At 40.8% G+C, this 22,787-nt stretch overlaps 1 protein-coding gene across 2 annotated transcripts in view; it reads right to left on the minus strand.

The window, feature by feature from the left end:
• The window catches only part of LOC133247244 (uncharacterized protein C3orf20-like), a 136,117-nt gene that overhangs the window by 86,844 nt on the left and 26,486 nt on the right, over positions 1–22,787 (minus strand). The window contains exons 6-8 of one of the 2 annotated variants that reach the window (XM_061415772.1): positions 21,449–21,548; positions 10,464–10,679; positions 9,344–9,493 (exon numbers count right to left, since the gene is read on the minus strand). In XM_061415772.1, the coding sequence (XP_061271756.1) occupies positions 9,344–9,493; positions 10,464–10,679; positions 21,449–21,548 (466 nt within the window). The remainder of the gene's footprint in view (positions 1–9,343; positions 9,494–10,463; positions 10,680–21,448; positions 21,549–22,787) is intronic. The other variant, XM_061415773.1, reaches the window with a different exon arrangement.

Below are 22,787 nucleotides of genomic sequence, written 5' to 3' on the forward strand. Positions count from 1 at the left end.
CCACTGCTGAGTTTTCCAAATTTGCTGGCATATTGAGTGCAGCACTTTCACAGCATCATCTTGCCATGAAATTAAAAGACGCTTATTCCTTGGAAGGAAAGTTATGACCAACCTAGACAGCATATTAAAAAGCAGGGACATCACTTTGCCAACAAAGGTCCGTCTAGTCAAGGCTATAGTTTTCCTAGTAGTCATGTATGGATGTGAGAGTTGGACTATAAAGAAAGCTGAGTGCTGAAGAATTGATGCTTTTGAACTGTGGTGTTGGAGAAGCCTCTTGAGAGTCCCTTGGACTGCAAGGAGATCCAACCAGTCCATTCTGAAGGAGATCAGCCCTGGGATTTCTTTGGAAGGAATGATGCTAAAGCTGAAACTCCAGTACTTTGGCTACCTCATGCAAAGAGTTGACTCATTGGAAAAGACTCTGATGCTGGGAAAGATTGAGGGCAGGAGGAGAAGGGGACGACAGAGGATGAGATGGTTGGATGGCATTACCGACTCAATGGACATGGGTTTGGGTGGACTCTGGGAGTTGGTGATGGACAGAGAGGCCTGGCGTGCTGAGATTCATGGAGTCGCAAAGAGTCGGACATGACTGAGCAACTGAACTGAACTGAACTGACCAGGGATCAAACCCATGCCCCCTGCATTGGAAGCAGAGTCTTAACTACTGGATAAGGCAGTGTTACATAATGATTACAACCTCTATAGAGCTAGACGGTTAAAGGTATTGAACCTAGCTCTTCCATTTCCTAATTGTATGAACATGGGCATATTTCTCAACCTTTCTGTGGCTCAGTTCCCTTGTCTTAAAATAGCGATAACAACAGCACCCACCTCATAGAGCTGTTGTTTGTTAGTACTAAATGATCTCATATATGTAAAGCACTTCAAACAAAGCTAGACAGCTTGTAAGTTTTCAAGAAGTGTTGTTTTTATTAAGTCTCACATAAGTCTCACAAGTCCATTTATAGCCATTATGGTTTCTCTTTCCCAGATGAGAAAACAGAAGCTGAAGGATGTTCACAGAATATCCACAGCCTAATGTGAAGTTCTATAGAGGGGCTCATCATCTAATGAAAGATTAATAGTTCCCTGTATAAAAGAGGTGCTTTTGGCTTAATCAAATGCACAGTCTAACAAGTGGGCTGGAGGGGCAAATTGACAAAACCAATGAAAAAAGCAGAAATGGAAATCCCACGCCTTGGACACCTAGAGAGCATCGCTTTCTTGAATAGCCTACCCTCTCAGCCTGGGCAACCCAGCCTTGAGCTGTTCTCATTTCTGTGAGGAGTCTCATCATGCAACGTAGGAGGAGCTCTAGCTAAGGCAGCTGTCCCCTGCTGGCACAGTGCTTCCCTGCACACTGAATCCTGGCAGCAAGGGTCCCAGTCCACACTCCTCTCTTACTCATCTTCCTGCTGATGCAAGCTTCTGAGCCTTCTCACCAAGAATCCCCTTTGGTGAGATGACAGATGTGCAAAAGGGGGATTGGTTTAACAAAGGCCTACTATATGGCACAGGAAATTCTGCTTAATGTTGTGTGGCAGTCTGGATGGGAGGGCAGTTTGGAGGAGAATGGATACATGTATGTGTATGGTTGAATCCCTTCACTGTTCACCCGAAAACAAAACCTAACACTGTTTGTTAAATACAAAATAAAAGTTTTTAAAAATTGCAATTACAAAAAACAAATGTAACATACAACATTTAAGACATATAAAATTTATAAAGCATAAAATGAAGAGCCATATCCACTGCCCAGTTTACTAAATAAAAGATTACCAAAAGTAAAAAAAAAGAAGAGGGAGGGGACTGGTTTAAAAGATCACTAACAGATAACGAATTCCCTTTGGAAGCAACTTTTTTGGTTTGTTTTTGCCTTCTCTTTTTCAGAGCCTTCAGTTCTGCTGAAAGCAGACTGTACCCTGTGCCAAGGAACAGTCTCTGGTGCCCAGGATGAAATTACACAAGGGCAGGACTTATCCATGAGGCATAGTGTTTTGAGCTTCTGTGAATTCCCAAAATACCACTAACAGATGGTGTTGTATTAATCTGCTACTGTCATCAAGGAAGACAGGGAGGGGATGAGGAAGGGGACCACTCTAGAGGGTCAAGTGGAGGAAAATTACTTCCTTGTTTGTTTTTCATATATAATCCTCATCTTGGACATTTAATTTCATGTAACAAATATTCAGGGGAACATTTTCTTGGCATAAACTTCGTTCTTGGGCAATACTAAAGTCTGGCCAGGGCACTGAACATTCTGGCATCTGCCCAGAAAGTGAAGACTTGGGATGTACTTTTATTTCAATTCTAACTTTGCTGACTTGTAAATCTATTAGTCTGTCTGTAAGTTAGCCCTAAATGAGATCTCAGAAATCACATGGCTCACCTTTGTATCAACCACTATTTTTTTATTATAGCTTTCATTTTTAATTTAATATTACTTAAATGACAAGGGGAATTTTTAAAATATTTCATAAAATTGTTGTGAACAAGGAATGTCAGGTTTAGGTCCAATTTTCTTGCAGACAAAAGGGAAATGATAACATATACTTTAACTATGCAATATTGGACAGAAAATTATATATTAATATTTTGAGGGGCTTCTCTGGTGGTCCAGTGGTTAAAAAATCCACCTTGATGTGCAGGGGACACTGAATCAATCTTTGGTCTGGGAAGGTCCCACATGCTGCAGAACAATTAAGCCCATGTTTCACAGCTACTGAGCCCACACACCTAGAGCCTGTGCTGCATGACAAGAGAAGCCACAGCAATGGGAGGCCCTTGCAGTGCAACTGGAAAGTAGCCCCATGGCAACTAGAGAAAGCCCATCCCGCTGCTGCTGCTAAGTCACTTCAGTCGTGTCCGACTCTGTGCCACCCCATAGATGGCAGCCCACCAGGCTCCTCCGTCCCTGGGATTCTCCAGGCAAGAACACTGGAGTGGATTGCCATTTCCTTCTCCAATGCATGAAAAGTGAAAGTGAAGTCGCTCAGTCGTGTCCAACTCCTAGTGACCCCATGGACTGCAGCCTACCAGGCTCCTCTGTCCATGGGATTTTCTAGGCAAGAGTACTGGAGTAGGGCGCCATCATACGCAGACGCAAATATTCAGTACAGCCAAAAATAAATAAATAAATAAATATTTTGAGCTCTCGGATTCCTTGAACATCCTAGTAGTTTATATTAGTATACTGTAGAGGATTTTATGGAGTTTATCACTATCCTATAGGCTTAGTTAGACCTTCTCAGCCAATTCATTATTTCTACACTGACCAAAGTGTCATTATATATCATGCCTCTTTTAGGTGTACTCATTTGGACTATGTGCCAAAACTAGGAAAAATTAGCTCCCATAAGGGAACTGTGTCTCAGAGTTTTTTTTTTTTTTCCTGGGTGAGTTACACATTGTATCACTGAATAGGGTTTTTTGGTGAGAGACAAAATTAAACAAAATATACTTCTGGAAGGTGGAGGGGACCAAAACCAGTGTCATTACAATGTATTATCTAAAATGTCCAGTTTTTAGTAAAAAGATTATCAGACGTGCAAAGTAAAAGAAAAATGTGATCCATACACAGGAAAAAAGTAGAAAATAGAAGCTTTCTTTATGGGGCCCAGATGTTGGATTTATCAGACTTTAAAGCACCTATTATATTTTTTTAAACTAAAGGAAAACTTTTTTAATTAAAAGAAAATATGATGCCAATGATTTATTCAAATAGAGAATAGCAACAAAGAGACAGAAATTAAAAGCTTAATAGACATCTGGAATTTAAAATACGATAGTACAAGTGACAGAGTCAATAGAGGGGCCAACCGCCTATCTGAGCTAGCAAAAGAAGAATCAGTGAACCTGATGATAGCTCAGTAGAGATTATCGAGTCTGCAGAACAGAGAAGAAAGAAAAGTGAAGAAAAATAGAGTCTGAGAGTCCTATAGACACTATTAAATTCACTGACATACATATATGTGATGGGCGTACCAGCAAGAGTAGAGAAAAATGGGCAGAAAAATAAAAATAATAATGGCCTAAAAGTCTCAAGTTTTATGAAAAACATTAGTCTGTACATCAAACCAGCTCAAAAAATTCCAAGTAAAATAAACTCAAAAGAGATTCACACCTGCACACATCAGAGGCAAACTGTTAAAAGCCAATGATGAACAGAAAATCTTGAAAGCAGCAAGAAAGCAATTAGACAAAGAGTAAAATACAAATGGGCCTGACATATAGTAGGTGCCCAATAAATATTAGATATCTATAAATTTAATCTTCAAGCTTAGAGAAGAATCAACCAGTATCCTTGAATAATAAAGATATATAGAAGAATGAAAATACCAACCCAACTTCAAGAAAGCATGATTTCTCAGCTGTTTTTCTAATAGTGAGGATAATTAGGCAGATGGTATCCACAGTCTAGGCCAAAAATAGGCAAACTATAACCTGCAGGCCAAATATGGCCTGCTGCCTGGTTTTGTAAATAAATTTTTATTAGGGCACAGCCAGGCACATTTGTCTATATGTTGGCTATGGCTGCTTCCATGCTACAGTGGCAGAGTTCCTAGTTGCAACAGAGACTGTATGGCTGGCAAAGCTTAAAATATTTACCATCTGGTCCTTTAGAGAAAAAGTTTTCCAGCCTCTGGCCTAAGTACGTCTCCCTTGTTCCCTTCACTGGGTCCACCAGAGCTTTGGAAATCCTACTGTTTGCCATGCTCTTTCCTACTGGACTAGACTTTTAGAGATTGTGGCTCTTGCAAATCGAGTTCTATCTGCTCCACTGCTGGTGGCATACTCAGCATTCAATCTCTACCTTCTTCTTCCTTTCTAACAAATTCCTGTTCATTTAGTTCTTCATGGCTCATTCAGTCAAATCCCATTTACAGGGGTAGATGCTGAGCAGTCTAAGCCCATGGATGCATGGCTCCCTTGCATCCCTTTTGGTTAAAGTGTGTGCCTGTGACCAAACTGACCTAAAAACACTGAAAGGAAGGCCTCACAGTTTACTGAAAAAAGCTTTTTTTCTGTTTGACATGAAAAGGATCATGTAGCTAGTGTCACTGGCAGTGACACCAGGATGATTACCTTGGAAGAAAGGATGCCTAGGATAGCCAAGTGGAGAAATGAAAATAACCTGGGTCCTTCATGATGTCACTGGGCCCTGAATTATACTGTACCCAGAGCCCATCCTATCTCCAATTTAAAATGGTATTTTTCTGTTACTTGCTATACCAAAGCATCATAACTCTATTTTTAGCAAAAAAAAATGTGATTATAATTTTCATGACTGGCTCTCTTAAAATCCTGTCTGTCCCGGCCACCCTATCCCCACCATCTTTTCCCAATAGCCTGACACAAATATTTCCGAGTCTTGTTCACTCACTCTTAAACCACTCAACAAATATTTATTAAACATTCACTATACACTAGGCTTCCCTGGTGGCTCAGTGGTAAAGAAGCCACCTTTCAATGGAGGAGACAAGGGTTTGATCCCTGGGTTGGGAAGATCCCCTGGAGAAGGAAATTGAAACCCAAACCAGTATTCTTGCTTGGGAAACCCCATGGAGAGAGGAATCTGGAGGGCTACAGTCCATGGGGTTGCAAAAGAGTCAGACATGACTTAGCAACTGACTAAACAGTAACAAAAAATACTAGGTACATACTAAGTGTTGAGGGTAGAGCAATGAATAAGAAAGGTATGGTCCTTCCCATAATAAAACTCACAGTCTAGTTGCACAGACCCAATAAATAAAAGCTTAATTTCAGTTTGTTATTGGTGCTGAGAAGAAATAAAGTCATCACTTAGAGTAACAGAAAGAGGATTTTTTTTTTAATGGATGGTCAGAAAATAGTCTGCAAGTTCCTTGCAAAGTTAAACATAGATTTATCATAGAACCTAGCAGTTCTACTCTTGGTATCTATCCAAGGGAAATGGACCATAATGTCCACACAAAAACTTGAACTTGAATGTTCACAGCAGCATTATTCACAGGAGTCAAGTAGTGGAAACAACCACAATGTCCATCAACTAATGAACGAGAAACAAAAGATGGTATATATCAATACATTCAATGGAATATTATTTGGCCACTAAAAGGAGTGAAATACTAGTACATGCTACGTTGATGCAACTTGAAAGCCTTATACTAAGTGAAAAAAAGCAAATCATCAAAACACCGTATATTGTATCATTTCATTTATATGAAATTTCCAGAATAGACAGATCTACGCAGGCAGAAGGTTTATTAATGGTTCCTAGGATTGGGGGAAAGGATGGGGAATGATGAGTGGCTGCTAAGCTTTCTTTCTAATGTGATGAAAACATTCTAACATTAGATTATGGTGATGGTTGAAAAATTCTGTAAATATACTAAAACCCACTGTATTGTACATTTTAAATAGGTAAATTTTTGGAGTGTAGTTTTTCTCAATAAAGCTATTTAAAACAAAAGAAACAATCTCTCCTAGGAGTGACATTTAAACGGAGACCTGAGAGATAAGAGGAAACTAGTCAAGTAGAGGTGGGACAAGAACGTTCAGTCACAGAGAACAACAGTGTACAAATGCTGTGAAGAGAGACAGAAGGTCAGCAAACAAGAGGATGAATTATAAGAGATGAGTCTGAATAGGGACCTGAGCAGAGAGGGTCTTCTGAAACTCTCAAAGGCATCAAATTCCATTCTCACACATTCATCAGGCAGCATAATCCTTATGGAAATGGGTATGAAATGTTTAACAGTGAAAGTGGATATGGATGTGCAGTGGATATGGATATGGAAAGTAGGTATGGATAACAGTGCTATGGATAAGACAGCAAGTGGAGAACTATTAATTCCAAATGCTATAGCAGCAAAACACTGAATTGTGAAGAAAAGAAGTGTCATTGAGTTCTGAAAGGGAGAAATCTTTAAAGCAACACTCAGCCTATAACTGGGGACATCCATTAAATCACTCTCATCATTGTTATAAAGATCAGCTTCTTTATATTTGCAGAATTTTAGCAAACACAGGAAGAATTCACATCTCCAGAAAGTTCATAATGTGGGGATCCTATGGAATACCAAACAGGAACAGAAATAACTAAAGCAGCATAAATACAAAATTCATAGTGTCTGAACCTGGTGAGCACTTGTAGGTGACACTTAAAAACATGAGCCAAAATGAAGTGACCGATCCAGGTTTGGGTCATTAAAGCATATATAAAAGAATCAAAAGATGATGCAGAACTTCAAGGAGAACCTAAAAATATCTAAACCAAAACCAGGAGAAAAAAGATAACTAAGTCTTACAAGTTTCATCAACACCCTTGAGAGGAGGGATTTGTGGTTAAGAGACTAATGCTAGCATGACCATTCATCTTATATGTACTTAACACTTCTCAAATTTTACTATACATGATCAATCAAAATAGTATTGAGAGTGGAGAGAGAAGTAACAATTTATTTTGCAGCTTCTCCCAGGAGAAGTAGGAGTCTATTCCCCACCACATGTATCTAGGTTTGGCCATGTGACTTGCTTTGATCGATGAGTCACTGGCAAAGACGATGCTAGGGGAGGCTTGAAAAATGCTTATGCACTGGGATTCACCTTTGCTCTTGCTGCTTTTGGAGCTCAGTCACCATGTAAAGAAGGCTTTACATGAGCTAGCCTTAGATACTAGAGACATATAGCCCAGTTGCCCTGATGCTCCAGACAACTGCCAGATACATTTAACTCCAAAATCCATGCTCATAACAACATTATTATTATTACTACTATTATTATTATATTACCATTATGATAGCTATACTAATAATTGCTCATGCAGTGTATACTCAGTTCTAGACCATTCTTTCCACCTGTTAAGGGTTGGAAGGGGAAAAAGCATTGGAATTAGCACATGAAAACTGACTTCAATGTTTTCCTCTATCATGTGGACTTGAGAAAGATATCCATCTTCTTTGAACTTCAGTTTGGAATTATATCTAGTCACAGGGTTAGATAGCATCACCAACTCAACCAGCGCCCATGAATCTGAGCAAACTCTTGGAGATGGTGAACAACAAGGAAGCCTGGCATGCTGCAGTCCACGGGGTCACAAAGAGTCAGACACAACTTAGAGGCTGAACAACAACAGGGTTCCCAGGAAAATTAAATAACTTGAAAAAGTGCTCTCTCAACTTAAAGTGATATATGTTTGCAATTAGTAGGGGGGAGATGTTTTAATCAAGTTTACCAGCAACAATTTCCAAAGACTCCAACTTGAACAATCCCTGGAATATCTAACTAATTAAAATACATTTCTTCATGAAAGCAGTTTTAGTTTTCCACCCAGTCTGTAGTGTCACAGAATACGAAGTCCGATTAGAATGCCATAAAATTACATGGTGTTTCCTAACTTTTCTTTTGAAACTGTCAAACTACTAGGGTTGGGAGAGGAAAAGACTTTTTGAAAGTATGTGCTTTCTCAGCCTCTGAAATGCTTCCAGATTCTGTCATCTTCTTTTCATCTCAACATCAAAGCTGGGAAAGGCTCTTCCACACTGAAGGCAGGTGTGTGCATGCCACTCAGTAAGGTACTTTGCTGCCTCATTCATCTCTCTCTTTCTCTATTTGCATCTTGAGAATCAAACATTAGTTTAATATTTCTTTTGGCTTTAGCTGACCTGTACTCTATTTGCTGGCAAGCTGCTGACATATTTTGACAGGTGATTTGACTCATAAAAAACAGAGAAAGGCTTCACCAGCTAATCAGTGACTCCATGGAATGTAGCCTATCCTACTCTGTCCGTGGTATGTCCTGCTGGAGGGGTTGTATTTCCTTCCCATCTTCCTGCACGATTGACCAGGTCTCCTGCATTGCGAAGGCAGAATGTTTTTCTCAGCCCACATTTCATGTTGCTGTTGTTGATATGCAAGCAGGCGCAACTGAGAACTGAGCCACGCCTGCACACAGTCCTCAGGTAGTGGTTGTTATGCTGCAAATTGCCAGTGTTATCTAGGCAGGCCCTGCTGATACCTGGCTCACCCAAATAACCCAGTTTTGCTTCCCAGCCTGTGTGTTCCTGGGGCCTTGGCTTCATATAAGTCCCTATATGAAAAGGGGCTATAGCGTCTTCACATGGATGGCACAGTTGGGTTCTCTGAGACCTACAGTCTTTTGGTCTGTTCTGATACGCAAGTCTGTACATGGAGCAGCCATGAACACATCTATAGGTTTCATTTTCCTTATCTGCTTTCCCAAACTAGATTGCTGATTTCAAAGATTGTTTTCCTGTCCTTTCCATTACTGGGATTTAGCACTTCCTCCACCTCTTACCTTACCCACAGGTTCTAGTTTGTCTGGAATTTCACATACCTCTTAGGAGAAGAAATGCTACCACATCCAAAAGGTGTGAAGGTTCCCAGGATAACTTGATTTGGCAAGTCGCTAAATATGTTGGTATACATGCCACCCCAAGGGAGGGCAGAATAGCTTTGGCAGACAGCTAGGCGGCCAGAAGGATAGATAAGATCCAGGTTAAGGAACTGCTATTGATAAAAACAATAATAATGCTGATAACAACTCTCAGATAGAATTTACTCTTTAGTAGAACTTATTATAATTCTTAAATAGAACTTTTCCTATCTAATTTTTTAAATCAGCTTATCTAGGCAACGAAATCCAGAGTGACTTGCTTTCCCCTAGACACTGAATGCAATAACGATGGTGCCAGGCCAGCACATCTGACTGTGACTTCCATTTGCATGATCTTTCCATGTGTTCACATTGCCTGAACCTCCACTTCAGCTGCAAATTCCTTAAAACCAATCTTGTGACGAGTAACAGGAAGGTCTGGTCAGACAGGTTCTTTTACTGAGTCACTGGAAGCCAAAGTTGCCCACTGCTACCCAGTGTGGCCTCCTGAGGTCATTCCAGCACACAACACAATGATTGGGTCTCCCCAGAAATGTCGATGGACAGGCCAGGCAAAGGAGGACTGAGGGACAATTATGGGTATGCAAACAATTTCACAAACCTATCTGTACTAACCTTTACAAAGCCATGATGAACCCTTGAGGTCTTTTTCATTTTGAATTTGTAAGAATTTATTACAAAATCCCTATTCTAAGCTAGATCCCCAAATGTCTCTCTAATCAGGAAAATGAACAACAATTCATTTTCTCAGAATCATGTGATCCCTTAGGTGCTTAACAAAATGTTGACTAAAACCAGAGATCCCTTTAAGTAGAAGAAAGGTTTATAAACTGGAGAACTTGCCCTGACCTCTTTCTTGGGTTGACTTCTCCCACCCCCAGAGTGAGGGAACGTAAACCCTTGGGAGAAAGGGACTGAACAAATACAGGGATCAGACCTTTTTTTTTTTTTTAATGCTTCTGGGATTTTCTGCTGAAACAGAAACACTCCACCTGCCGCCCCTTCTACAACTCCTGACCCTTCCCATCCTTCTTCAACCATTGGCGTTTCACAAGGATATTAGGTCAGAGAGGAACCATCTGTCAGAGCATAATGGAACTTTTTCAAATTCTGGTCAGCCTTCTTGATTGTTGGCATATTAGTCCTCCTCCTCAGCAACTCTAGCCAGAAACACTGGGAATCTTCAGGGGTGGTGTTCACCTCTTCCTCGTTATAGTGGCTCAGGATAAGTTGTTTGTCGAATCCTTCTTTCCTTAGCTTAGCTTCTTCCGTTTTTCTGTTCAAAAGAAAACAATTCAAGATCTGGCTAATTTCTTGTTCTTATCAAGGGCTGGGGGATGGCCAACGGCTATTTAGGCCTCTGTGACCTCACCTTTGTTGTTGTTGCTGCTGCTGTGTAGTTACTAAGCCGTGTCAGACTCTTTTGCAACCCCCTGGCCTAAAGCCCACCAGGCTCCTTTGTCCATGGGATTTCCCAGGTAAGAATACTGGAGTGGGTTGCCATTTCCTTCTCCAGGGGATGGTCATCCTGACTCAGGGATCAAACCCACATCTTCTGCATTGACAGGCAGATTCTCTACCACTGAGCCACCAGGGAAGCCCAACCTCACCTTTACCACCTATCTAATGGATTTCCTTTCAATCAGGAAAGCTAGGCTTTGAAATCCTTAGCCAAGCATTTATTGACTGCCTACTATTTTAAAAACAGATGCAGAGTGTCTACTGTGTCTGAAGCACTATACAGAGGCTGCAGCAAATGCAGGATTAGGAAGCAGCACCGGTGCCCGCAGGGGCAGCACTACACAGCACAGGTTTGGCATGAGAACTGAGGTGAACCTGGCACTGTCACTTGAGACTATAAAAAGCAGGCAAACTATTAACCTCCTCTGAACTTTGATTTCTTCGTCTATAAATGGAGACAATACCTCATGGAAGGGTGGGAATCTGACTATAATGCACACAGACCTCTGGGCCAGACCCTAATGATTAGCATGTCATCTGTTAAAATGAATAATTGTTTTTGTTACAATTTAGTGGGGAACATATATATATATATATTCATTAATAATATGATGGTCAAGGAAAAGGGCAGGTGAATATGAAACTACCTGGCTTCCAGGTTTCAGACAGAAACCTTCAAATTAAGGTAGCCTGTTAGAACATTCACTTAACCATTCACAAATATTCACTAGGTGTCTTCTGCAGTTCAAAACTTATACATTCGTATGAGAAACATGCTATCTGTCCCCATTCTTGTAAGAGTGAACGAGTTTTGCAGCTATATGGTAAAGCCTGGATGCAATACCAAGGACTTCCCTGGCAGTCCAGTGGAAGCCCCATTTCCAATGTAAAGGGCACAGATTCGATCCCTGGTTGGGGAATTAAGATCTCATATGCTGTGTAGAACAACCAAAAACAACATAAAGCAACAAACATAAAAAACACCCCCCCCCGCAAAAAAAAAGGCTGGATGCAATGCCATCCATATCAACCCCATACTCTCTGCTCTGTTCCCTTCACTTCACAATACTGCTGTCTACATTCCTAGTGTTGGGTGCTATAAGAGCTATGGGCATAGTATAGGTGTATTTTAAAAAATGCAGATTAACCAAGGCTCTTTTTTTGAAAGTCAGCCAGTGAGGCAGACCTTCTTGCCACTAACACGTGCAAAGGTATACACACATATGCACATACATGCATACACACTCATGTATTCAAGTGTGCCAAGTAGGAACTGCTGGCAACATGCCATAGAAGAAGCCTCCAGAGTCAGGTTGGCAAAACAGAGTCATTAAAGAGATATTCTTAGCTGCCTTGGAGACCAACAGTACCTGTTTAATATCTCCATGGACTGGCTGGCATGACTGACTTAGTCATGATCTGAGCTACCGAAGACGGGCTGCTGAGCTTTTGGGTTATTAAGACATAATATGAAGATGGAATTGGGCAGACTCATGATCAACGTTTGAGAATAAGCAGAAATGTCCAGATTCTAATTAGGGGACGTAGGAGCTACTTTCTTAGAGAAAGAGTTAGCAGTTTGGGAGTTTCCAAGCACAGGGTAAGATTCAAAACAAACAAACCTCAGCAACAGCATGAAAGAAGATCTAAGACTGCCCTCAGCAAATCCCTTCAGATACACAGCAGTTTCAAACAGGAATCCTCAGTGTTTTTCGTTTTAAGGTGCACTTGAAAACTCCTAAAACTGAGCTGGCATATCTCAAGGATAACCTTGGAATATTGGGAAGAATTGCTCAGTGTGTGTTTGAGTGTGCACGCCTATGCATTTGTTGGCTGAGGGAGGGACTTGGAATGTGGAAAGAGCTATGCTGAAAGGACTTTTAAAGGATAAAAATAACTAACTGGAAATAACACAGCTGATTAATGAAAGGAGAGGTATAATAGCCACCCCACTGCCAGTGTTGGTGGCAATCAGCAAAGGTCTCTGACCCCTCTCGGAGAAGCTGGAGGAGGTGCTCCTCGGAAGTCCTGTGAGCAAAGAATCAGATCCAGGAGGGTGGGCAAGAGCCAAATCTGCTAGAAAATGGAAATGTTTGATTAAAACAATTACTTTCTCTCTCCTACTTTTGTCTCGTCTCTCACTTTCCTTCTCCTGCTGCTGCTCCTTTTCTTTCTTGTGTTCTCATGAAAATGTGTCCCACTGCCAAAAATGAGGTGAGTGGGCAAAATTTTTGAATGATGTGACAAAAGCAAAGCACTTCTAGATTTCTACTCTTCCCCACACCAGAACACACACAGGCCACTCCATTTATAAGCATCAGAGGTTGGCAGGATTTCAGCTTAACACCACCCATGTATAAGCCAACTGGAAACCCAAGTTTAATTATCATTCTCCAAGCCCATACCTCTGCCCTTTCAATCAACACCTAGACGTGATTATATTTTTCTGTGACTTTCCACAATGGATCATTTTGGATTATTCTTGAAAAAAGGTAAGTATGCCTCTGAAGTGTAAACCTTATGCTGCTACTGCTAAGTTGCTTCAGTGGTGCCCCACTCTTTGCAATCCGTGGACCATAACCCACCAGTCTCCTCTGTCCATGGGATTCTCCAAGCAAGAATACTGGAATGGGTTGCCATTCTCTCCTCCAGGTAAACCCTATAAATCATTGAAAACAACAACAACAACAACAACAACACCACATAGTCTCCCTCCTTACCAATATGGCCAAAAATTAAGATACAAAAGCTATAGGGCAAAAAACTCCAGCGCCAAATCTCCTATATTTATATAAATCCCACATTACTCAAATACTCAAGATAGGCAGCTAAAATTCAGTAAAGTTCTCCATTACAAGTTTTAAAGCAGCACTTCCTTTTGTAATCCCTTTAACAGACCCCCAGATAAAGAGTCTTTTAGTCATTGTATGACGTCTAGTCAGCCTCCCATGCCAGTAAAGACTACTTTCTCTCTACCTTTTCTCAAAGTATTGCTAGTGATAATCTTGCCCAAGGCCCAGAAGTTGACCTCTGGATTCTCCAGCAGGTGATAATTATCACCAAATTGATAAGTTCAACAAAAGTGTCTTTGGATTTCCCTGGTGGTCCAGTGGTTAAGAATCCACCTTGCCATGCAGAGGAGGATGCAGGTTGGATCCCTGATAGGGGAACTAAAATCCCATGTGCCACAGAGCAACTGAGCCCACACGCCACAACTAGAGAGTCTGTGCACCACAAAAGACCCTGTATGATGCGATGAAGACCCTGAGTGCTGCAACTAAGACCTGAAGCAACCAAATAAATAAGTATTTTTTAAAAACAGAAAAGCCCTGATACTTACACAAAATGGTTTATTAGAATTTCGGGTGGCTGGTTATTCCCAGGAAAAGTCATTGTCAGGACTTAAGGAACAGTCATTTTCTAAGTCAGAAGCTACCCAGTTATCTCAGACTTTTAGTATCTAGACTATTCAAAGACAAAGGCTGAAATAGAAAGGGAACTGCATGTCAAATCATCTTAAATCAAATTGGTCTATGAATCTAACAGTAAGCTAAATTCCACATAGTGGGGGCATTCATTGATTGTAAGAACTGAAGGATATCTGGAGAATATCTAATACTGTTTTATAGATGAAGGAACCAAAGCATAGAAAAGGGATCTAAAATCACTAAATAAGAATTACTGTTCTACAGATTGTGCTTTTAGCTACATTATTCCATTTAATGCTTTAAACAACTCTATAAGGTAGATTCTAGTAGGATTTCCATTTCTTATGAGGAAAATAAGGTCCGTCTAGTCAAGGCTATGGTTTTTCCTGTGGTCACGTATGGATGTGAGAGTTGGACTGTGAAGAAAGCTGAGCACTGAAGAATTGATGAACTGTGGTGTTGGAGAAGACTCTTGAGAGTCCCTTGGACTGCAAGGAGATCCAACCAGTCCATTCTGAAGGAGATCAGCCCTGGGATTTCTTTGGAAGGAATGATGCTAAAGCTGAAACTTCAGTACTTTGGCCACCTCATGCGAAGAGTTGACTCATTGGAAAAGACTCTGATGCTGGGAGGGATTGGGGGCAGGAGGAGAAGGGGATGACAGAGGATGAGATGGCTGGATGGCATCACCAACTCGATGGACGTGAGTCTGGGTGAACTCCGGGAGTTGGTGATGGACAGGGAGGCCTGGCGTGCTGTGATTCATGGGGTCGCAAAGAGTCCGACACAACTGAGCGACTGAACTGAACTGAACTGAAGGCTTGAGACACTAAGTGTCCCAAGTTCCATGGTTGGCAAATGGGAGCACAAAAGTTGTGTGGATTCCAAAGCTTGGGCTCTAAACCTTAACAGACATTAGCCCCTGTACCCCAAGTCACACAGCAAATGAATGGGTAGAAGCAAGTCTGAAATTGGCAGACTAGTGTTTTTGCATCACCATACTCTAACAGTGAATATGAGAGCTTCATTAGTTATAGCCCAGATTCAGGCCCAGAGAGCAGCTCTAGGTAGACCTGGTCTAGAGAAAGCGCTCTGCTATACGGAGTGTCCTGGGATCTGTCTGGTCTGGGACGAGAAGATTCAGACGATGTTTGTCAGACTTGACTTCCTGTGATAAATCCATAGTGTATCCTAGTGTGGATCTGCCAATGAAGTTAGAGACTTTTTTCTTTCTGCCTTCAATTTCTCTGGGCCTGACTTGATATTAAACTTCTATAATGTTAAGCAAATGTGGTAGAAACTTGGTAGGGTAAAATGGCTGATAGTTCTGACTTGCATAAAATTGCCCTTTGTTCAGCAAGCATTTATTTAATCTCCATGCTATTAATATCTCTCATCCTGGTAATCAGGGGATGTTAATATTTGGTCGCTTTTCTTACAGAAATGTTTTGTAATGCATAAACTGTAAAATTACATGTGTTTTTTAAAAAACTTGGATCCTGTATATGACAGATCCCTTGAGAATGGATTCTACCAATTCTGCCAAGACAATTAGCAAGTCCCATCACTTGCTCATCAGTTACAAAATCACTCCCTTGATGCAGTTTATTACTGTGGGTCATGTATAAAAGCATCTTACTCATCCCTGTTGCTATATTCCAATAAAATCTGCCTCTTCCATCTACTCTGCCAAGCTATCCTGTCTTAGTTCTAAACCTATTTGTTACAAGCAACCACTTCTGATGGTATTGGGTTATTATTAAAGAATGCTTTTTACTTGCTTAGTGCTTTAGTGTCTATAAAGAATGTTTATATATATTGTGTCACAACATGTTATGGTAAGCTGCAGAAGACGTATTATTATCTCTAAATGGTTAAAGAAACAGAAGTTCAGGGAGTTCAGGCAGTGACTTACCCAAGATCTCATGCCCATGGATTAAAGAAGCTGGGTGTTCTGACTCCAAGTTCTTTTTCTTTCAGTTTTTAAAAAGACATTATTTTTTAGAGAGTTTTAGGTTCACAGCAGAACTGAGTGGAAAGTACACAGAGTACAAAATGCCTCCTGCAAGTTTAGTTTCCTTTTCATTAAAATATGCTGCCTGCTCCATAACCTCTGAGGCCTTTTTAAACTTGAAAAACTAATTCTATAATTCACTGGGAAGAATGAGTTGGTGAAACTGATTAAGATGCTTTGAAGTAGAAAGAGTAACCAGAGGAGATTTGTTGTACCAGATACTAAGATAGTAATAATTATTATTTATTGAATGCCTATTTGTGCTAGGAATCTTTACAACAACTATAAAAGGTAGCTACTAAGATTATCCCTATTTTACAGATGAGGAAAATGAGGCAAAGGGCAATTACGTGACTTTCCCAAGGTCGCATGAATCAATGGAGCTGGGATTTTAACCCTATCAATTTGGCTTCAAGGAGTCTTTCTTACCATCACAGCTGCCTGTCTCATACTGTATAATCTAAATAGTTGAAATAAACCCACATACCCATGGTCAATTAGTCTTCAAGAAAGGAGGGAAGAATATAAAATGTGAAAAGACAGTCTCTTCAGCAAGTGGTGCTAGGTAAGTTGGACAGATGAATGTAAATCAATGAAGTTAGAACACACCCTCACATCTTACAAAGAAATAAACTCAAAATGACTTAAAGACTTAAGCATAAGACATTACACCATAAAACTCCTTGAAGAGAGCAGAGGCAAAACATTCTCTGACATAAATCATATCAATGTTTTCTCAGGTTAGTCAACTAAGGCAATAGAAAAACAAAAATAAACAAATGGGACCTAATCAAACTGACAAGATTTTGCACAGCAAAAAGAAACCAGAAAAAAAAAAAAAAAAAAACCTGGGGAAAAAACCTACAGCATGGGAGAAAATATTTGCAAATGATGTGACAGACAAGGGTTTAATCTCCAAACTATGCAAACAGCTCATTTAACTCAACAACAGCAACAACAACAAAAAACAAACCAAGAAATGAGCAGAAGACTTTAATGGACATTTCGCCAAAGAAGACAAACAGCTGGCCAGAAGGCGTATGAAAAGATGCTCAATGTCACTAATTATTAGAGAAATGCAGATCAAAACTACAATGAGGTATTATCTTATACTGGTCAAAATGGCCATCATTAAAATGTCTACAAATGACAAATGCTAGAGAGAGGGTGGAGAAAAGGGAAGCCTCCTATACTGTTGGTGGGAATGCAAATTGGTCCAGCCACTACAGAGAACAGTGTGGAGGTTCCTCAGAAAACTAAGAATTACCATATGATCCAGCAATCCCATTTCTGGGTGCATTTGTTGTTCAGTTGCTAAGCTGTGTCTGATTCTGCAACCTCATGGACTGCAGCACACCAGGCTCCTCTGTCCTCCACTACCTCCTAGAGTTTACTCAAATTGGTGTCCATTGAGTCAGTGATGCTATCTGACCATCTCATCCTTTACTGCCTCTTTCTCCTTTTGCCTTCAAAATTCCCAGAATGAGGGTCTTTTCCAAAGAGTTGGTTCTTCCCATCAGGTAGCCAAAGTATTGGAGCTTCAGCATCAGTCCTTCCAATGAATATTCAGGACTCATTTCCTTTAGGATTGACTAGTTTGATCTCCTTGCAGTCCAAGGGATGCTCAAGGGTCTTCTCCAGCACTACAGTTTGAATGCATCAGTTCTTTGGTGCCCAGCCTTCATTATGGTCCTATTCTCACATCCATGCATGACTACTGGAAAAACCATAGCTTTGACTATATGGACCTTTGTCAGCAAAGTGATGGCTCTGCTTTTTACTAATAATACGTTGTCTAGGTTCATCATGGAGAAGGCAATGGCACCCCACTCCAGTACTCTTGCCTGGCAAATTCCATGGACGGAGGAGCCTGGTGGGCTGCAGTCCATGGGGTCGCTAAGAGTCGGACACGACTGAGTGACTTCACTTTCACTTTTCACTTCATGCATTGGAGAAGGAAATGGCAACCCACTCCAGTGTTCTTGGCTGGAGAATCCCAGGGACGGGGGAGCCTGGTGGGCTGCCGTCTCTGGGATCACAGAGTCGGACACGACTGAAGCGACTTAGCAGCAGCAGCAGGTTCATCATAGCTTTCCTTCCGGGGAGCAAGCATCTTTTAATTTCATGGCTGCAGTCACCATCCACAGTGATTTTGGAGCTTAAGAAAATAATATCTGTCACTGCTTCCACTTTTTCCCCTTCTACTTGCCATAAAGTGATGGGACTGGATGCCTGGGCACATACAAGACTATAATTTGAAAAGATTCATGAACCCCTATGTTCATAGCAGCACTATTCACGATAGCTAAGACCCCATAGACTGTAGTCTGCCAGGCTCCTCTCTCCATGGGATTTCCCAGGCAAGAATACTGGAGAGGGTTGCCATTTCCTTCTCCAGGGGATCTTCCCAACCTGGGGATCGAACGAGTCTTCTACATCTCCTGCAGACAGATTCTTTAGCCACTAAGCCATCAGGGAAGTCCAAGTCACTTTACTGTACAGCAGAGATTGACACAACATTGTAAATCAACTATACTTCAATTAAATTTAAAAAATAGCTGAAATCTCAATAGGCAGATCAATGAAATAGAATAGACAGCTCAAAAGCATACTAGTGTATATGAAACTGAAGCTATGATTAGGTTGAGAACTCAAATTAGTGGATAACAAGAAGATGTATTCAATAAAAGCCTGCAAAGAGGTAATACATTGTTAAGGTTAAATGCACAGGCTTTGGTATCAGATAAACCTAAGCTTCGGAGAAGGCAAGGGCACCCCACTCCAGTACTCTTGCCTGGCAAATCCCATGGATGGAGGAGCCTGGTGGGCTGCAGTCCATGGGTTCACGAAGAGTTGGACACAACTGAGCGACTTCACTTTCACTTTTCACTTTCATGCATTGGAGAAGGAAATGGCAACACACTCCAGTACTCTTGCCTGGAGAATCCCAGGGATGGGGGAGCCTGGTGGGCTGTTGTCTATGGGGTCGCACAGGGTCAGACACGACTGAAGCGACTTAGCAGCAGTAGCAGCATCATTATCATTGGCATGGGAGGAATAAAACTTGAATCTCATTACCTCACACCATACACAACAAAATTTCCAGCTAAATGTAGATAAAAGAAATAAAAAAAAATAGGATAGATCTATCTAACTTGAAAGCAAGGAAAGGTTTCTTCCAGTTATAAAAACAATGGGAAAAAAATCTTAAAACAAAACATTGATAACTGAACAATAATAAGAGTTAAATACCAAAATTTACTAATTTAAATTACATTAAAAATTTTAACCCTGATTTCAATTTTTAGAAAATTTCACTAGAATTTACTCTTTTTCAATTAAATCACCAGGGACTTTCAGAACAATATTTTTAATATCTTATTGCTTGCCAAGACCTGGACTCTGGTGCTTGCTCTGCCTCTCCTGTTCCTTAAAGGAGTTTGGTGGGAGAGACATCATTAACAAAGACCAAGTCAGATGGATGCAGGTCTTTCTTTCCCAGCTGTGTTGAACAAACTGCTTGATTCTTGTCCAGAGTAGAAAAGAGCCAGGATTTCAGAAAAATCTAAAAAACAATTTGACATTGTTGGGACTTCCGTGATGGCCCAGCAGTTAAAACTTGGCGCTTACACCCCAGGGGGTTCGAGTTTGATTCCTGGTCGGGGACTAAGATCCTGCATGCTGTGTGGTGTGTGGCCAAAAAAATTTTTAAATTAAAAAAAGAAAAAAAAAGAATTTGACATTGTATTATAAGATCCCTCTTAATTTAGATTTATCAAATGTCAAAACTTATTTGCTTCTCATCTAAACACTTTTCATTTTGTGACTTTTTTTTTTTAACATGTACATAACTTTAAATACTTTGAATACTAAGCATACACTGGGCTTCCCTGATAGCTCAGTTGGTAAAGAATCCACCTGCAATACAGGTCCCATTCCTGGGTGGGGAAGATCTGCTGGAGAAGGGATAGGCTACCCACTCCAGTATTCTTGGACTTCCCTTGTAGCTCAGCTGGTAAAGAATCCACCTGCAATGTAGGAGACCCCGGTTCCATTCCTGGGTTGGGAAGATCTCCTGAAGAAGGGAAAGGCTATCCACATAACCGGCCTAGAGAATTCTGTTTTAGTCCATGGGTTGCAAAGAGTCGGACATGACTGTGCGACTTTCACTTTCAAGCATATATTATATTTAAAATACAATCCCCAAAGTGATAAGTGATGAGTTTCACATCAGCAGCCAGGTGAGGAACTAGAGAAGAATGGTGGAGAGTGAGTGGACTTTGGAGTCAGATAGGGCTGGGTCTTACCCCTGTTCTGCCTTTTTCCAGCTATATGACTCAATGAATTGCCACATTTCCTGGCACATTTGTTTTCTCACCTATAACCTGGAAGTGATAATCAGACCTCTTCTGCTGGGTGCTTGTAAGGAGCATAGATAACACCTGTAAAGTGGCAGGTCCACTGTCCATCACAAAGTAGACGCTTTCCAGTGTTTGCTATTGTTATTACCTCCTCCCATTTGTTTGATTTGTCATGTATTGATCGTTAATTTGCTGAGATGTTTAGTTTCCCATTAGTTCCTTGAACACAGGGACTGATTTTATGTTTCCTTAGAACAGTGCTTTGCTTACAGCTGGCTTTTCTTTCCCTGATTTCTTCCCTTCCTCCTCCCCATTGTCTTCACATGTGATCTTTTACAGCCTACTTAAAAGGTTGATTGACTGGTAAGTCTTGTACCACAGAGCAACTTTTCCATGAGTTACCAGGAAGAGAAGGGTTTGTGAGTATGTATATTTTTTTTTATAGTACAGATACAATAGGCAAAGTGATAGGGTAACTTGTCCAGAGTCCCATAGGCTCTGCATCTCTTCTTGCCTACACCCTGGTGGCTCAGATGGTAAAGAATTTGCCTGCAATGCGGGAAACCTGGGTTTGATCCCTGAGTCAGAAAGATCCACTGGAGAAGAAAATGGCAACCCATGCCAGTATTCTTGTGTGGAGAATTCCATGGACAGAGGCGCCTGGCAGGTTATAGTCCATGGGGTCACAAACAGTCTGACATGACTGAGCAACTAACACCCACACATTGTATCAGCTACCTAATAAAAGTATAGAATTCTAAAGACTGCAAAGGGCTCCTACATTTGCATTATGGCTACTTGTAGTTTCTTCACAGCAGTATCAAGAATTGTCTTCCATTTCAGGATTTCCAATTTTGAGGAAGGAGGCTGTAGGACCCAACCTTAAAAAAAAGACACACATATTAACACAAAAGGGATATTTCAAAATATATACTGAGTCAGTACTCACTGGGTAGACCCTATCCAGTCATCAGTCTACCGAAGTCTACCTGGTTAAAAAAAAAAAAAAAAACACCCAAATCCATTTATATTAAAGCACAAATAATTATCAGCTTAAGAATTATGTTTCCTATAGGAGGATTTACACTGAAGGGATCATATCTTTAACCCCTATGATGACATCTAAAGTATTAGAGGCCTTTCAAGAATGCCTTCACATCCTGTGATTTTAGCATCCTCAGGATAGAATCCCATCTATTGGAGAGAACATTTTATAGGCAGTCAATAGACTTGGGTTCAGTTCCTGATTCTCCTACTGACTAGTTTGGGTACTCAACATCTCTGGGCTTCAGTTTTCTCATCAGTAAAGTGGGGGAGCTGAATGAGATGATTTCCAAGACCTCTTAGCTCTATAGTTCTTCCTTTATAAAAAACTCTACCCTGGTAATGAACATATGGAAGGATCCACCAACAGCTTCGAGGAACTTAAGGGAAGAGGAAAACCTGCTATTTCTTTATTCCAAGTCTAATGCATTAAATAAACCAGTAAATTACATATAGAAGAAAATTTGGAAAATAAAGACTGGCATGGGGAAGGATATGTTTATCTTACCCCACAAGCACTGTTACCATTTTGGTGTGGCTCCTTCCAGATTTTTTCCCCTATGCATAGGTGCTTTAAAGCATTATTTTGTAATGAGAATGTTTACTGTTTACTCTGTCTCCAGATCTTTTGCCTTAGTCATGAGCTCCTCATTTTAGCCATAACTCCAGGTGAAACTTTGAGTCAGAGCATTCTGGCTCCTTCCCACTTTGTTCACCTCTAATCCCCACCTTAACACAAGATTAAGGACAGGCTTAACCTTCTCTTCCCAAATTATGGAACTACTTGACTTCCCTTTCTTTGAGGCATCATGCCACCCCCATCCCATGCAGCTCAAGTTGGGCTGACAATGACAGTTCCTTACTGTAAATTACATGTAATTTACATGAGCCAAAGACCCAGGTTTGACCAACAGTATTACTCCAATTCCGAGGCAACCATCATTGGGCCATTAGGTGGGTACCTAACTGAAGTAGAGCTCATCAGAGTCACTGCCTTGACAAATCAGAGTCAATCCCGATATCTTGAGATTATCTGGACATTGGAGGAGAAGAAGCACTTTCTTCCTAGTCAGGGA

This window comes from Bos javanicus, chromosome 5 (assembly GCF_032452875.1).
Source record: "Bos javanicus breed banteng chromosome 5, ARS-OSU_banteng_1.0, whole genome shotgun sequence".
NCBI lineage: Eukaryota > Metazoa > Chordata > Mammalia > Artiodactyla > Bovidae > Bos > Bos javanicus.